Source organism: Leptonotus elevatus, chromosome 13 (assembly GCF_054856555.1).
Source record: "Leptonotus elevatus isolate MCC_2025b chromosome 13, RoL_Lele_1.0, whole genome shotgun sequence".
NCBI classification, from domain to species: domain Eukaryota; kingdom Metazoa; phylum Chordata; class Actinopteri; order Syngnathiformes; family Syngnathidae; genus Leptonotus; species Leptonotus elevatus.
The window spans coordinates 15,996,430-16,014,031 of NC_141251.1; the positions used below are offsets into that span (position 1 = coordinate 15,996,430).

At 42.9% G+C, this 17,602-nt stretch overlaps 1 protein-coding gene across 6 annotated transcripts in view; it reads right to left on the bottom strand.

The window, feature by feature from the left end:
- The window catches only part of adgrb3 (adhesion G protein-coupled receptor B3), a 139,460-nt gene that overhangs the window by 43,337 nt on the left and 78,521 nt on the right, over window positions 1-17,602 (bottom strand). For all 6 annotated transcript variants that reach the window (XM_086092330.1, XM_086092328.1, XM_086092329.1 and 3 more), the window contains 3 exons: window positions 13,319-13,427; window positions 5,280-5,426; window positions 4,572-4,647 (listed from right to left, as the gene is read on the bottom strand). In XM_086092330.1, the coding sequence (XP_085948456.1) occupies window positions 4,572-4,647; window positions 5,280-5,426; window positions 13,319-13,427 (332 nt within the window). The remainder of the gene's footprint in view (window positions 1-4,571; window positions 4,648-5,279; window positions 5,427-13,318; window positions 13,428-17,602) is intronic.

Here is a 17,602-nt window from a genome sequence, read left to right on the forward strand (position 1 = left end):
AGGGTAGCCTCCCTCCGCCTACGGGTGGGGGGACGGGTCCTGACTGTTGTTTGTGCTTATGCACGGAACAACAGCTCAGAGTACCCACCCTTTCTGGAGTCCTTGGAGGGTGTGCTGGAGAGCGCTCCCCCCGGGGACTCCCTCGTTCTGCTGGGGGACTTCAACGCTCACGTGGGTAATGACAGTGAGACCTGGAGGGGCGTGATTGGGAGGAACGGCCCCCCCGATCGAAGCCCGAGCGGTGTTTTGTTGTTGGACTTCTGTGCTCGTCACGGACTGACCATAACGAACACCATGTTCAAGCACAAGGGTGTCCACATGTGCACTTGGCACCAGGACACCCTAGGCCGCAGTTCGATGATCGACTTTGTAGTCGTGTCATCGGATTTGCGGCCGTATGTGTTGGACACTCGGGTTAAGAGAGGGGCGGAGCTGTCAACTGATCACCACCTGGTGGTGTGTTGGCTCCGATGGCGGGGTAAGATGCTGGTCCGACCAGGCAGGCCCAAACGTATTGTGAGGGTCTGCTGGGAACGTCTGGCAGAATCCCCTGTCAGAAAGAGTTTCAACGCCCACCTCCGGCAGAGCTTCTCCGTTGTCCCGGGGGAGGCGGGGGACGTTGAGTCCGAATGGACCATGTTCCGTGCTTCCATTGTTGAAGCGGCCGATCGGAGCTGTGGCCGTAAGGTGGTTGGTGCCTGTCGGGGCGGCAATCCTCGAACCCGCTGGTGGACACCAGCGGTAAGGGATGCCGTCAAGCTGAAGAAGGAGTCCTATTGGGCCTTTTTGGCCTGTGGGACTCCGGAGGCTGCTGACAGGTACCGGCTGGCCAAGCGGAATACGGCTTCGGTGGTCGCTGAGGCAAAAATTCGGACATGGGAGGAGTTCGGTGAGGCCATGGAGAACGACTTCCGGACGGCTTTGAGGAAATTCTGGTCCACCATCCGGCGTCTCGGGAGAGGAAAGCAGTGCGCCATTAACACTGTGTATAGTGGAGATGGGGTGCTGTTGACCTCGACTTGGGACGTCGTGAATCGGTGGGGAGAATACTTCGAAGACCTCCTCAATTCCACCAACACGCCTTCCTTTGAGGAAGCAGGGTCTGGGGACTCTGAGGTGGGCCCCCCTATCTCTGGGGTCGAAGTCACTGAAGTGGTTGGAAAGCTTCTCGGTGGCAGGGCCTCGGGGGTGGATGAGGTTCGGCCGGAGTTCCTAAAGGCTCTGGATGTAGTGGGGCTGTCGTGGTTGACACGTCTCTACAACATCGCATGGACATCAGGGACAGTGCCTCTGGATTGGCAGACCGGGGTGGTGGTTCCTCTTTTTAAGAAGGGGGACCGGAGGGTGTGTTCCAACTTTAGAGGGATCACACTCCTCAGCCTCTCAGGTAAGGTCTATTCGGGGGTGCTGCAGAGGAGGATCCGTCGGGAAGTTGAATCTCGGATTCAGGAGGAGCAGTGTGGTTTTCGTCCCGGCCGTGGAACAGTGGACCAGCTCTACACCCTCAGCAGTATCCTTGAGGGTGCGTGGGAGTTCGCCCAACCAGTCCACATGTGTATTGTAGACTTGGAGAAGGCGTTTGACCATGTCCCTCGTGGAGTCCTGTGGGGGGTACTTCGGGAGTATGGGGTACCGGGCCCCCTGATACGGGCTATTCGGTCCCTGTACGACCGATGTCAGAGTTTGGTCCGCATTGCCGGCAGTAAGTCGAATTTGTTTCCTGTGAGGGTCGGACTCCGCCAAGGTTGCCCTTTGTCACCGATTCTGTTCATAATTTTTATGGACAGAATTTCTAGGCGCAGCCGGAGTGTCGAGGGGGTCCGGTTTGGTGGCCTCAACATTGCATCTCTGCTTTTTGCAGATGATGTGGTGCTGCTGGCTTCTTCAAGCCGTGATCTCCAGCTCTCGTTGGAGCGGTTTGCAGCCGAGTGTGAAGCGGTTGGGATGAGGATCAGCACCTCCAAATCCGAGACCATGGTCCTCAGTCGGAAAAGGGTGGAGTGCTCTCTGCGGGTCGGGGATGAGGTCCTGCCCCAAGTGGAGGAGTTCAAGTATCTTGGGGTCTTGTTGACGAGTGAGGGTAGGTTAGAGCGGGAGATCGACAGACGGATCGGTGCAGCGTCTGCAGTGATGCGGACGCTGTATCGGTCCGTTGTGGTGAAGAAGGAGCTGAGCCGAAAGGCAAGGCTCTCGATTTACCGGTCGATCTACGTTCCTGTCCTCACCTATGGTCACGAGCTGTGGGTCGTGACCGAAAGAACGAGATCCCGGATACAAGCGGCCGAAATGAGTTTCCTCCGCAGGGTAGCCGGGCTCTCCCTTAGAGATAGGGTGAGAAGCTCGGTCATTTGGGAGGGACTCAGCGTCGAGCCGCTACTCCTCCACATTGAGAGGAACCAGTTGAGGTGGCTGGGGCATCTGGTTCGGATGCCTCCTGGGCGCCTCCCTGGGGAGGTGTTCCGGGCATGTCCTACCGGCAGGAGACCCCGGGGACGACCCAGGACACGCTGGAGAGACTACGTCTCACGGCTGGCCTGGGAACGCCTTGGGATCCCATCGGAGGAGCTGGCTGAAGTGGCTAGGGAGAGGGAAGTCTGGGCTTCCCTGCTAAAGCTGCTGCCCCCGCGACCCGACCCCGGATAAGCGGAATTGAAGACGGACGGACGGACGGAGTTGTCAAATACAATGCTGCTATTCATTCTACTCACTCTTATTGCTTATTGAGTAAATATGCATATAGATAATGTATTATTATTATTTATTTATTTTTCCTTTGGCAAATTCTGGTCCAGAAGGTAAAAACCCTGCCACAGTTTGGCTTTAGCCCCTTGTGCTAGCTAGCTAGCTAGCAGGTAACCGAGCACCCAGGAAGCTGGCTAGGGAGCTCGCTAGCTAGCACCTAGGGCTAAAGCAAAACTGTGGCAGGGTTTTTACTTTCTGGACCAGGATTTGCCACCTCTATTTATATGTTCTTAATAATTCATGATTTTTGTGAAAACGTCTTGGTATGTTTGATGCAAAAGTTGTATATAATATTCATACATTTTCACATTATTTAGGAAACAGATACATATGCAATACTTTATTTCCATAAATTCCTATCTGTGTTCACATTTTCAAATTATCATGTCTGCAAAAGTCCTAGAAAATGACCACAAAAAAACAAAAAAAACATGGAGGTCTGCTTGCACTTCGGTATAAACATACTTTGCGTGCTTTGATCGTCCACAAGGACTCTAGTGATTACTGATTCCACAATGTAATTTTAAAGGGAATGAGAGTAGCCGCAGTCCTGTGTTCATGCCCACAGCAGCACAAATGACTGTTTCAAAATACACTCGTCTGTGAAAATACCAAAAGAAAGAAAACTCCATCCATGCACAGTGCTAGCATTGTGCTGGGCACGAAATAGAGTGCTAAACTGTTGTTTCAGTTTGGTGAAGAACTACACCAAAGGGTTTGCATTTTGTTTGTCTTGCAAATTTGTCATACCAGAAAACCAATACGTTGAGTAGTTTAAATTGTAAAGTCCTATTTGCAGGCAAGTATAACATTTAAAATAAATGTTCTAGCTAGACCAGAATGTTCTTCCTGTCCTGTTTTTTCGTTTTTATTCACACACAAATACCATGTTGAAAGTAAAAGTACATATTACACAGGAAAAAATTGCCTTTTGTGTTAATAATGTCGAAATTAAATATGACAGAAACCAGGTACAAATCAAAGCCAGTAATGAACATGATGTTTATTTGGCTCCTCTCCTTTCAAGATGTGCTATTGAAGTGGTGTTTCAAAAATCATCACCACCAGTGATTTTACAGTTAACTGAATAGTCTCGCTTTACGAGGAGAGGCACAAAGGAAGGCTGTCTTTCGAACACCAGTGGAGCTAAGAATACTTTTGTCAGACCTTTTATATGCTTTCAATCTCTTTTCACAACATACTGTAAAATAGATATCAATGGACTTTTTATGAAACTGTGAAGTATAACACTTCGAGTGCACTTGAATGACTGCATTTAGAGGCAAGAAGTTATTGTGTTCTTTTTAGAACTTTGCAAGCTTGACATTTGGCCAAAGGGAACCTCCTTAAGTCTGACACTTGGTTTTGATCAGCTTATCCCGCTGAGAGGTTTCACTGTCACGTCTCACTGACAGACCTACACACTAAAGTCAGCAGCTCAACATCAGAATGGCAATCATCTGGTCATCGCAATGACTACTCTGCCCAAGGTCCAAGAGATGACTCGACAACGGGTGTTTGATTTGAAAGAGGACAATGCTCCTCTTTTTAGGAACGTTAGACCTAATTAACTGATTTTTTTTCATACAACAGAGGCTGTTCATGTGATATTCCCTCCTTCCTGATGTTTTATTTTTTCCTTCTAAGCAACACAGGGCGCTAATTAGTGCACCGTCAGGCTTCCCATTCTGTCTCCCTCTATATTGATATTTTTCGTGTTTCTTGGATGGATTGTGATTGTGAAGACAAATTGCTTGTGTGTTTTTACACGGCCAATAAATTCCGATTCTGATTCTGAAAAACAGCCAATTTATACACAGTGTTCTTACTTTGGTGAAGGTAGCATGAGTCCAAGGGTCTTGTAAAGAACGGTTCCTAAAATGAAGACAGGGGATCCCTCCATGTCTAAAGGGAAACAAGAGGTAACAATAGTTAGTTAGTAGCATAGTTAAAGGCGATGCAACATTTTTTGCTGTTTATTGCAATAGAATGGTTGAGGCAAGAATGCAACTTTACGTATCATACTATTATGATGATGATTATTATTTGGGTTTAATTTCGTGACAAGTATTTTTCAACTTCTACTCTTCCAACATGTGAAACTTTGAAAACTCAAAGAATGAGAGCAGTTGTGATTAAGAATGTGGTGCAGTTTTTTCTGTAGGTATTTATTCTTCGATAGATTACAGTTTAGGCTGATAACAGCAATTACACTTTCATACATAAAAAGTCAAACGGCGAGTGATTGATAAGGAAGCAGGAAATGCTTAACTGACTGTGACTGAATAAATGCAACTCGTCAGATTGGTCTAACTCCTTCGATTGTGTTCAGAAATTGGCCACCGTGTGATTTTTATTTTCCATCTTAATGATGGCCTCCAGGTTTGTCATTATGTAGTCAGTCAAAAATAAACTCAGCGGGCGATGAATTGAAAAATAAGAAAGCCACTGCACTGAATAATATATCTGAATAAATGTATGATCAAGAGATTATTTCTCTCACTAAAGGAGGTTGTGTGAAATATTGGGAGACCAACCTGCACTTTGGGAGACAAAGAGGGCTTTTGGGATGACCACCTTATCTTCAGAGTTCCTAGCCCAGTCCACCATGCCTTTACGGCCCTTCATAGGGAAGTTGATGTCAGTCATCACAGAAACGGCTGGAAGTCTCTGGATGCTGGCCACTGCACAAATAACACAATCAAACACAAATGTGTAGGTTAGATGAAATCAAAGCAGTTTGTGTGAATTCAAGTCCTTCTAAAATTCCACCTGACACACTCTGGACTGGTCGCCAGACAATCACAAGGCATATAATTCACACTCACATTAACAGTGTGGGCTCTATGTTCGTTGGTTAGATGAGCCTAGGTCGGATTTTAAACAAAACAAACAAACAAACTCAACTCTACAGTTCATATTGCATGAAAAAAAAATCGGATACATGTCACATATGGGCAAAACTAATTCATTCTGAATTAACTTGCAGTGTGAACAAAACCTAAAACCTGGATGAGAAAAAAATAACATAAAAAACAGTCTGCATCCCTTAGTTCGATCCAAATTATTAGTAAATGTCCATGAATTTACAAATATTTTCCAGATGCTAGATTATTTCATTTAACCTTTCTGTTTTCTTTGTTGGCACCCAAACATTAAACCATATGCTGCAAAAAAATATGAATGATGAATGAGTACGTTTTTCCGAAAAATACAAAACTGTATTTTTATCGCATCCTCCGCCCAAATTAGTAGAGTTGAACGTAAACACAAACAATTGTTTAAACAACGGAAAACCAAGATTAACTCCACACAGGCTGAGAAAACTTAACATCCCATTACCTGGCTTTCCGATTGGCTCCAAGTGGATACAATAAAAATACAATTTATACAACTAATAAATCTCAGCCTTTAAAGCAATAACAGCTTAAACCAACAGAAATCATTTTGACGATACGCCGTCTTATAATTACGAGACGAGCATTTCTGTCATTTCTGTCATGCCGACCAATGACACCTCATTTGGTGGTTTATCACAACGTTCTTAACTACTCAATTTACACAACTCAGTTTTTCAACAACAACAAAAATCTCAATTTAGACACATTTTTGGGGATGTTTAGTGCTGGTACTTTAACAAGTTTCCTTTACTAATGACTTTTTAACCACTTCTGCATTTCGGAAAGCTTGAATTTGGTCAGGCACTAGCTCTTCAACAGATAATATAAATGGTTCTTCTGTGGGATTTATGATGGAAAATCATTAGCAATCACAAGTCCTCTTTTTCATGATTTAATTCATAGCTTGTGTGTCCAAAATCCAATTTCTGACAAACTTAACCTAAGTAAATCACTTTGAATTCTCATTCAGTAACGTATGACAACTGAAGGGGGAGCCCTGGAGCAAAAATAAAGAATATCCTGACTGTTGCTTAAATGTGCTCCCAACAGAAAAGTGCATAATCCGAGCGAGGACTGGCACCTGACAACTAGTATACACGTAATCTCCTTAATCACACTCTCTGCTTTTCTCACCTCCCTGTTGAGGCGCCACAAAAGGTCTGTCCGTGCACCGCGGCAATTCTCCAGATCAAGCAAACGAGCCTCGGCATTACAAGTGGAGGATAAAGCTGGCCTGTTCTCCACCTGCTATCACAGTTTGTGCCAGTCAGGTGCTGCTTCAGAGAGGGGAATGTGAGGCTAATCTCCATTGATGCAAAAGCTCCATTGTTTGTCGCTCTTTGCCAACAATACCATTTGGATGCTGGCAAGGCTCCACGCTGGGATGAAGACTGTGACGGGGAAGGCGTGTCTGTATGTTCGGGATGATCCAGGAGCGGCCATGAAATCACATTGCACCAAGTGTGTAAGAAGGTGCCAGATGCTGGGTGCGGCAGCGGTTTGGGTGCCTTTTTAGTCATGGGGCACAGCATGAAAGGCAGCACTATAGAGGAGAGGCTGCTTTTTACAGCGCGGGGTAATTCTGCATGTAAACAGGGCTTTGTATCTGCCCGATGGGGCTCGGCGACACAAATAAAGCAATCATTTAGGATTGTGATGCGATTCAGTGCACCGAGAATGTGGTTCATTTTCACATGAGGGAATGATGGCGCTGCTCATTATGTTTGAATGTGGCAATAATGCACTCAGCCTTAACTACACTACTCAAAAAGTTGTGAGAATTCAGGATTAACCCAAAATGCATTCTAACCTTTACAAGTAAACTGAACATGACTTTCTTTGAACTTTTGAATGCACATTTGTTTGTGCTTGTTATGGGTGTTCTTGGTGTTTTTTGTCTTTTGTTCCTGGTTACTTCCCTTGTCTCGTTATGTCTAACCACGTCCACCTATGTGTGTCTTTCCTTCCCCAGGTGTGTCCCATTAGTGTTGGTGTATTTAGTCTATTGTGTTTGTCCAGTCGGTGTGGGTGCATTGCCTATGTTATGCGTGGAAGTTTGTGCGTCAAGTCTTCGTCACAGCCAAGTCGTCTTCGTCACAGCCAAGTCGCCTTTGTCACAGCCAAGTCACCTTTGTCACAGCCAAGTTATCTTTGTCACAGCCAAGTTGTCTTTGTCACAGCCAAGTCGTCTTCGTCAGCCAATTAGCCATTTCCACCGCCAAGTAGCCATCGTCACCGCCAAGTAGCCTTCATCACCGCAAAGTCATTGCCACAGCCAAGTCATCACCACAGCCAAGTCATCCTTGTCACTGCTAAGTCGTACTTGTCACTGCGAAGTCGTCCTCGTCACTGCCAAGTCGTCTTCGTCCCAGCCAAACCATAGCCCTAGCCAAGTCATAGCCCCTCCACAGCAAGTCAAATCAGGTCCAGTCCAGTCATGGTCTTGTTATGTCCTGTCCAGTCATGGCGGCTAGTCTTGTCATGTCCTGTCCAGTCATGGTGACCACTCTCGTCACGTCCTGTCCAGTCATGGCGACCCAGACTCGTCACATCCTGTCCAGTCATGGCGACAAGTCTCATCATGTCCTGTCCAGTCATCGTCTAATCACATCCTGTCCAGTCATGGCGACCCGTCCGGTCCTGTCCAGTCATCGTCTAATCACATCCTGTCCAGTCATGGCGACCCGTCCGGTCCTGTCCAGTCATAGCGAACCGTCCAGTCATGTTCTGTCCGCTTATGGTGACCAGCCTGGTCACGTTCCGTGCAGTCATGGCGACCAGTCCAGTCACGTCAGTCAAGGTTGTCTGCTCACCGTTTCTCTATGGTTCATTAATGTACCATGCATTGCACTTGATTCCTGTTTCGCCGTCTTATTCTCTTGCATTTGGGTCAGCCATTCCCCATCCACTCACGTCCCGCATGACAACAATTGTGTCTGTTCAATTTTTCAGTACTTTTCACACAATTTACTCTTCTCTAACAAGGAGTTGAATGACAAAATTTGTATTATGACATTAGACCAAGACAGCACAGAGCAAAGAATGCAGTGCCCCGTCATTGCGAAACTTAAGCGTCTATTGAGTTTAGAGTAGAGTGTCACATATGATCATCAGCATGTTGCAATAGAGACAGACAGAAAGGCATACAAGTGGACGCCTTTTGAAATGTTTAGGTCGCTTCATGGATCAAACACTTGTCTTACACCTCGTTGTTAAAGAAAAATAAGTTGAACAATTGGACATTTTCATTTGAAAGTTTAGAGAAGGTAAAATTACGTTTACTTAACAGTTAGATTCATCCTGAAATTTCACCTTAAAGCCTTTGGGTGCTTTTTCTCACATGGTTTCTCTGTGCTCCATTTTTTCATGTTGTACTAAGGATGTTTTTATTACACAAAACTAAAATTTACTTTTTATGTATGAAAGTGCTATACAGTATAAATGTTTTGTAAAGTTTGATGAAATACGTTTTGTGAGTAGCAAGTTGTCTAAAAGTTGTCGTAAACCCTAAAGTCATGGAACATTGACTTTATAAATTATATGCATCCGACTTATATGCATCCGACTCAGTGGAATGTTATAAATGAGCGGGCCAGGGCTAAAATGTCCTTCATAATCTCTCAGCGTGTCCAAAGTGCCACTTTGTCCTTCAAGTGCTCATCAGAATAGAAAAAGGAGCTGGAGTTGGGAGGCTTTTGTGATGAGTAGGCCTCATTTTGAAGTGTGTTCTTTAGGCAAAGTCCATGTCAGATTCACAATGCTAGCTTGCTAACTAGATTTTGTTAATCCATGACCTAGTAAATTGCAAGCAAAGCCTTCCAGTTGCCCATCCAAGAATTTTAGACTGTAATGCCATGTGCTTTGACGCACTGCCTTTAGCAAAAAAAGCCTGTTGTTTTACTAGTGTTTTTTACTTTACAGGCAAAAAGCTAAGGCATGGTAGAGGTCAGGAAGATGTGATTTTGACCTCAAATATGAGAAACAAAAACTTGAAAACTGACAACTCACAATGAGGTAAGAAAAGGAGAAGTCAACCCAAAAATGATCTTCATAATATGTCCTATGCAGGCCCACTAGTCTTAAACACGACATTCTGATTAATATTGTGTTTGAGGAATGTGAGTTAAACAGCAAAAATCCACCCATTTTATCTATCTCAGGGGGCGGCCATTTTGCCCTGCTGATCGTCGACTAAAAATTACATCACAGTTGCTCAGGGATCAGGTGATGACCAATAATGGCTCAGCTTGCGAATGTCACATGACCAAAGTGAGAAAACAAGGGAGCCGTGATTGGTCATTAACTGAGCCCTGTACGCATTATTAATTTGAATGTCATGTTTATAGTAGTGTGGTCAAATACAACATATTGTAGCGCAAATTTGGGGAAAATAAATAACATGAATTGCAATGACATCACTATCTTAAAATGTACTGTAATCTAAAAAGTGAAAAGAAGTATTCTGGCAGAGTAGTATAGTAATTATTGTCTCAGCATGAGGATGAACTACAGATTTTTTTTTACTAAAAGCAAATTTACTTACTTAAACTATAGGCTAATCAAGAACAAGCTTCAACCACATGTGTACGTTTTCCAACTCTGATTTGAGAACACATATTAATGCTGTTAAATTAAATCCAATGTACTCTGAGCAAAGGCAAGTGGTACTGTATGATCAACAATCTTTTATTAATATCCTTCAGGTCAAGAGGCTGCGACAAATGAGAAAAAGCATCCAGTGACTCATCCGATGCTCGCCGACCAAGCGTGTCACATTGTTCAATCAGAAGGACGAATAACTGCCATCACCTGCTCTGGTGAGAAGCGGAAATTATTGATCTAAAAGCTTCTGGTAACTGATGTATGTGTCATGAATAGTTGCGGGGTATACTGACTCGTATTCTAAATGAATTTAACAATGAACACATAAACGAAAACATGCATTTTATACCTACTGTATATTCTGCAGCGCTCATATGCTTGGGCTCAAAGGGAAGTATCAAATAGTATTTCGTTTTTTCCTATATGACTGTATTTGCATTAGTCCTGTTAAATTATTATGAGCTCACATTGTTACAAGGCTGCCATGCATTTTCCGAGCAGTGCCGTGGCTGGTTTAGGGTTAGATATTTGACATCATCTTTCTTTCTGGGTTCTTCTGTATGGTTGGTTTTGTAGTGTAGACTATCATCAAAAGCACTTTTCTGAAACACAAAACCTGACTGAATATTAAAATAGGTTAAAATAAAGCCTTCCTCTAGTTACCAAGTGCATATTTATGTTTTTACAAACGTCCCTTTTCCTTTAAATGTACCTTTCAATCCACTGTCAGTGTGCTATTAACATAATATGAAAGCTGTAATTGTATTGTCAAATACGGTTTAATGTCATCCTGTCAAGTGTCAGAGCAGGGTTCATGTGAAAGCTGCTGGAGTGTCATTAAGCCCAATTGGAGGAACAACGAAGAGCGAATAAATGTTCTAACAAATACAAGATATGCGATTAACACACAAACCTCTTTTTGTGTCCATTGCTCAATTTGCGTATTTTTTCCCCAATGCTTTTTTGGAGGGCCTCCTATCCATCATTAAGGAAAATCATGCACCATAAAGAGCCACAGGGTGTCGAGTATTTCCCATAAGTGGGTCAAACGCTGGCCACTATAAAGAATACAAGCTCGGAAGAGACCCGACCCCTCTGGAGGAATTGCCTACCAGCCCAGCTGTTCATACTCACGCTCATTTGCATGAATAAATCAGGACCACTGTTCTATTATTCTATCCCAGCGAGGCGGCATCCATGGCTGACTGACAAATGAAATGCCACAGAGACCTGCGATCATCCAGGAGGCAGCGCGACACAAACTCAAAGAACCCATGAGAACATTAGCGAGGAGAAATATTGTTCCAAGACTCATATCAAGAGACGTTTTGTCTCAAAGAAGGGGAGGTTTAATCTCCACTACGAGCATTGGTGCATTAAAAATGGTTTTCAAGATCATTGCAGCTTCAGTGAATAACTTGTAATTTCACTTCTGCTTGATAACCTTCTATCAGACACACCCACCACAATACTCTCACACATCTTGTTATTGCTGATATTGCGCTTCAGCACAATGATATGCGCTGTGCTGCTCTAATTACATGGATTGCAGCATCACAGTTCAACGGAGAGAGCACATTTGCCATCAATACGCTATTAACATTTGATTACAAGATGACCAAATCCTTCATTAAAAGATTGGATTTTTTTTTTTTTAATGAATACTGAATGCTTAAAAGCTTATTTAATTCGAAATGCCTGCTCAAAGACCAACAGTAACTTACAGTATACTGTTTTGTTCAAAAGTACATTAGATAAAAGCACAATTGGAGCACTGTTTCTTATCCTTAATTGAACCAAGGCACCAATTGTACATAAGAGAAATCTCACGGCTTACTACTAAATTCTGAAATAATAATGATTTGTCTCCATTTATTTAGTCCGAAATTACAGTACTTGTGGCCTTTTCAAGATCAGACAAAATTGGGTGTTCTCAGTGGAGTATTATGGCTGTAAGCTACACTTCATTTGGTATGCAGTAGTGCGGTGCGCAGTCAACCAACACATTTATTGTGTATGTGAGGCTGGCGGGGCACGAGGTGGATGGTTGTTGTGTGGCAGGTGCGTCAGAATTGAAAAATGTCTTCCATTACTATGTGTTTTGGTTGGGGCAGCACGTGCAGACCAGGACTTGTCTCCATGCAAACAGCCTGTAGAAAAGAGGTCCAGTGGTCCTCCAATTGTCAGGGAAAATATGTTCTTCTCAATAATCGAGCTGCTCTAAATGCATATTATGTTCTTATGGCTCTTTGTTTGGTTCCAAATCCACTCCTGATATATTTATTTTTGATTTATTACGTGGGTCATGTTTGCTCAATTATTTAATTGTATGTCAAAATATTAACTAACATTTCATTTTTGTTTTGTTTTGTTGGGTTTTGAATGAAAGGGACATTCCAGTTTGAATATTACAGTATTATCACATGTGGCCTGATCAACTATTGGTATCATGTAAAAATTTGTATTTGAACTAATGGAAGACTTTTTTGTATTATTTTTACCAGTTCATTATATGTCTCTGGCATAGATAGATAAACACAGAAAAAGTTATATTTATAAATAATAATTTTCGGACAAATAAGTAAAATTATAGCACCCGCTAAGGAGGCACCGCACACTGGATAGAGATCACTGAATTAGAGTGTAGTTGGGAGCTTCACATACTATCATAACTCCATCAACCCCAAAAAATGTCATGAATTCATCAAAATTGATGCAAGTGATGCCATTTCTTGACAATACCAAGATTGAAAGTAGCTGACTGACCAATATTCTGCACCCCCCCCCCACACACACACACACACAAAACAATCACACTGTATGCCATACAATAATGATAATAATTTGCATAAAGATTTAGTCCAAATGTAAACATGTGTCTGTCAAAAAAGGTTGCTATACCATTCATTTGTGGAATGTGAGTTTTCATGAGAATCTAACACATTTAGACCCCAAGCTCTGTTTTATTAAACATTATTGATCCCCAGCAGTTTTTCTCCACATTGCGCTCCACACACCATTTCTCCTAAATTAATGATAGCTGTAGAAACAGAAGCTCGGAGGCTCACTCTTACCCAAGTTCCCAGTCATCAAATAAGCATTGTGGAAATCCTTCATTCCCAATCCAACGATGTGGATGAATTCCTCTATGACCTGCATGAGCTCCACCGCTCCGGGATAGATCTGCATGAGACAACAAATTATTAAATAAATCATAGAGAAAGCACCTCATTTTCCACTCTGCTGCTCTGAGTTCACACACACTCAGTCTGTCTATGGGGAAACAATGTGGGGAATAAAGCCAAAACTAATTCAAATAAAAACGGGATTAGAAATAAAACTGTGGTTAATGCTTAGTGAAGCAGATGACTGTGCTCCATTCTAGTGCTTGCATTTTAACATTATAATTGTATGTATAGCATGTTTTAAAATCCTCTCCTTTAAAAAAAAAGTGTTTTATTGAATTTATTCAGACATCATTATGATCGCCACAAAGTAAAAAACACAACCCCAAAAAACAACATTAGGCCCATGCATGCAAATAATTATTAAAATTATGCAAAATACATGTACATATAATGTCACTTTTTTTTTGTTACGAGATAAAACAGGTTTTAAATTTCCTTTTTTTAAATGCACATTGTATTACAGTATTTGGATTTGCATATATTTGTGTAAAAAAATCTTGCAAAGTCTTTAAGTATTTAAGCATGTAAAGCAACAGGTTCTAAATAAAACCACATTTTCAAATAATAAATTATAATCGTGTTTCAGTTCAGAACTTGATTCGTATCAAATCTGTCAGACACTTTTATGTCATACAATATAGTATAAAAACTTGTGTTGTGATTTCACACGATACGAAAACCAAATTTCTAATTTCTTCTTAAATCAATTTCACATAAAAGGGTGTAGATCAATTAGTTTATTACATTAACTACATAAATTGCAGAAAGAAATGTTTTGATTAAAATAAGACAACAACAAATAAACACACACACACACACACACACACACGCATATATATATATATATATATATATATATATATATATATATATATATATATATATATGAATGACAAGTCCAAAGAATCAACAACGCCAGAGAATTATCAACACAATCAAATAAGGGCATTAAAGTCTTTAAATGAAAGTAGAAAGTTGATGTGGTTCTTTGTGGTCAGCACCACAGACAGCTCCAGAAGCTCAGCCATTGACACTGGGGGCGCAGCAAGCGATTTCCTTCAGGTCAATAAATCAAAGACCCGACAATCCCATAACTACCCTCGCAGAGATGGACCAAGTATCCAGGCTGCTCGGTTATACACTGACAGGTCAGATCTAAGCACAGGCGTTGACAAGGGACCCCCACCATCCCACCTCCCCCAGCGATGTTGTGTATAATGATAACTGATGATGACTTGACAATATTCCCAAAGCGTCAACTTTAAACAAATAGCTTTACTCTATCTAACAAATGTGTGAGCATAAAATGAGGCTCTCAAGCAATTCAAAAAGGCCTTTAAGTGGCATTTAGCAATTAGCACCTCACTCTGAGTTTATAATGGGTAAGCACCTGAGGCAGAGCTCCCTGTCGTCTAGATCACGTGTGTACGTGGGTGTGCGCGTGTCTGTGTATGAGATGCCGCAAGTGGATCAAGTTGAGATCCTCCAACACAGTAGAGTCAAATCAGTAGCGGGGGCTGGGCCGGGGAGGGCGTGGTAAAAAGAAAAGCACATTGCATCGCCCCTTCCGGCATGTTTGACGCACAGCGGAGTCATACGTATTCCACTAGTCTCCATGGCAACTGTAAAGATGTGAAGGCAGCGCAGGGAAATGGCTGCAATGGAGTATCTTTAGACAAAGCTCTTGCTTCCCTCGCCATGGTAACAGTGACAGGAGGTGAATATATAGCGATCCTGCACACAGCCAAGTCTACAGCCAGTAAAACCTCACAGTGAGCTGCTCTATGAGAGTTTTTTTTTTTTTTTTTAGCGTCCTCAATGCACAGCGTGTGGGCGCTGTGCTAACGGAGTGACATGCACTCATTAAGGCAACACAAGCCAGCAAGTGTGAAAAATGTAACTGTGAAGTCCCGGCATTGTCTGTCGAGAGCAGAATCGAGTGCGAACGTCAACTTGGCGGAAATGAAGCAGCGACTTTTTTTTTTTCTGCATTTCCTCAAATCTGTCCCTCACTTTCTCGGATGTATTTTGCTTCAGTGAGTTTCAGTGACAGAACCAAGCAAATTACGGGTCCTGTCAAACTACAGCTGCCATGAATAGATACTTAAATACAGTCTATACGGGCAGCTGGGACCAGCTGTCAACAGCAAAGTGAACTAACTGGATTTTCGTTTGTGTCAGTGCAAGTGTTACCTAATTCAGGTGGATCTGGCAGCGGCATCAGAGCAGATGCCCTCTCCAGACTTGCAGCTATCACAGATGGCATCTTTTGTCTCGGGTGTGTGTGTGTTTTCGGGGGGTTTCATCTCAGACACAAACCGCCACGTTACGGAGATGACATCTCTTAAAGCTCTGACATGGGCGCAACAGAAGATGTAGCCGGGAGCATATAATACCGCAGAGACTGTTGATATTTTTTGAAGGGAGGTTCAAGACACACCTTTTTAGCGAGGTTATTTTAGTTGACGAAAATAAACAAAAATTCAAAAAACATTTTCGTTAACGAAATCAAAGCTAAAATGCTTTTTAACTCTTTGACTGCCATAAACGTTATAAAACGTTTAGCATAAACCTAGGGAAGGGCGCCGAGGACGTTAAAAGACGTCCCCTATGTTTTTTTTTTTTTTTTTTTCAAAAACGGGTGCAGGAAAGCCTTGGGCAGCTGTGCTGAAAGTATCAGGCAGATATGATTAGTCAAAGACTCGTTTTGGCCCCTAGAGGGCAGCGATGACTCTCTTTGCACAAGGTTGGATGGGCCGCCCACCGTGGGCGTCAGTAGAAGACGTGAGGCGGAGCTAGAGTGTTGAGGAGACAATGGCTGATGAAGCCACAATGGCTGACCAAGCAACCGGTTGCAAGCAGCTCACGCTTGAGCATTTTTTTCAAAGACGGAAAGCATCAATCAATACTAAAAAGCGCATTGATGTCGACATGATGATGACTCCGAGCTCTACGCCAAAGTTGGAAGCTTCACGTAGTAAGCCTCACCGGCTAAGCGCGGCTAGCGCGGCTAGCGCTGCTAAGGCCGGAAAATGCGCACAATAGCCGGCCGGGTACTTCTGCACAAGCGGACATTCGATCGGACGATGGAGAGTAGTCGAAAAGCATCGACCAATGCACATTGATGATGATGATGATGGTCACTCCCGAGGTTGACGCCGGAGTTGGAAGCATTGACGCAGCCGTTCTCTCGTCATAAAGCCTCACCGGCTAGCGCTGCTAACGCCGGAAAACGCGGAGCTGCACAAGCGGACATTCGATCGGACAATGAAGAGTACCCCGAGTCCAATGCATATTCATCGGAGGAGCGGGTACAGTCTGATCACGGAGAAGACACTGTTTCTGGACTACGATGCCTCCATGAATGGAGTGGATAAAATGGATCAGAACATCTCCTACCACCCGGTATAGCAACTGAAGGACACGGGGAAGCGAGACGTAACGAAACCGTAGCATGATCCTGATATTAGACTTGATGACACACTGCAGTATATACTTGCTATTCCCCGGAAAAAAACGGCCTGCAAGAAAGTGGCGCACGCGAAGAGGCAATCTGTTGTGCAAATGCTGTTGCGTCTCTTTGCACGCAGGAGAGTGTTACAAAAAGAAAAACTGTCGTTGAAACATCCACATATTTGTAAATAGCACCACAGTTGCACACATTTGTAAATAGTTTGCCAAATTGTTGTCAAATTGTTACACTGTTGAATGTAAATAAACGTATTTTGCTATCAAAAAACACTTTTTCATTCTTGGTGGTAGTGTTTTATAGAAGTAAAGCACTATTTAGGTGTTTGTGGCATCATTCATGGACAAAAAGAAGTGTAAAATTCACTAGAATGCATGAAATAATATCGTTTCACTAAAAGCTTGATTTCTCCGTATTTTGGTCCAACACAGGCGAAATTGGGTCAAACTAACCATTTTCTATTGTTGATTACTAAAGAACGGAATAAGGTAGAAACAAACTCTTTTTTTCTGATGAAAGTCCAATCTTTCATTTGGTAGTACGTGTGTTTCCATAGTCCAAACAGAACATTTTCTGTGGACCTTGAAAATCAGTCAAAATGCTTAAATCGGCTGGCACTGACGGCATCCCTTTTCTGAAAACGTCTGGCAGTCAAAGAGTTAAAAAAAACGAAAACTGAAACTACATTTTATGTTTACAAA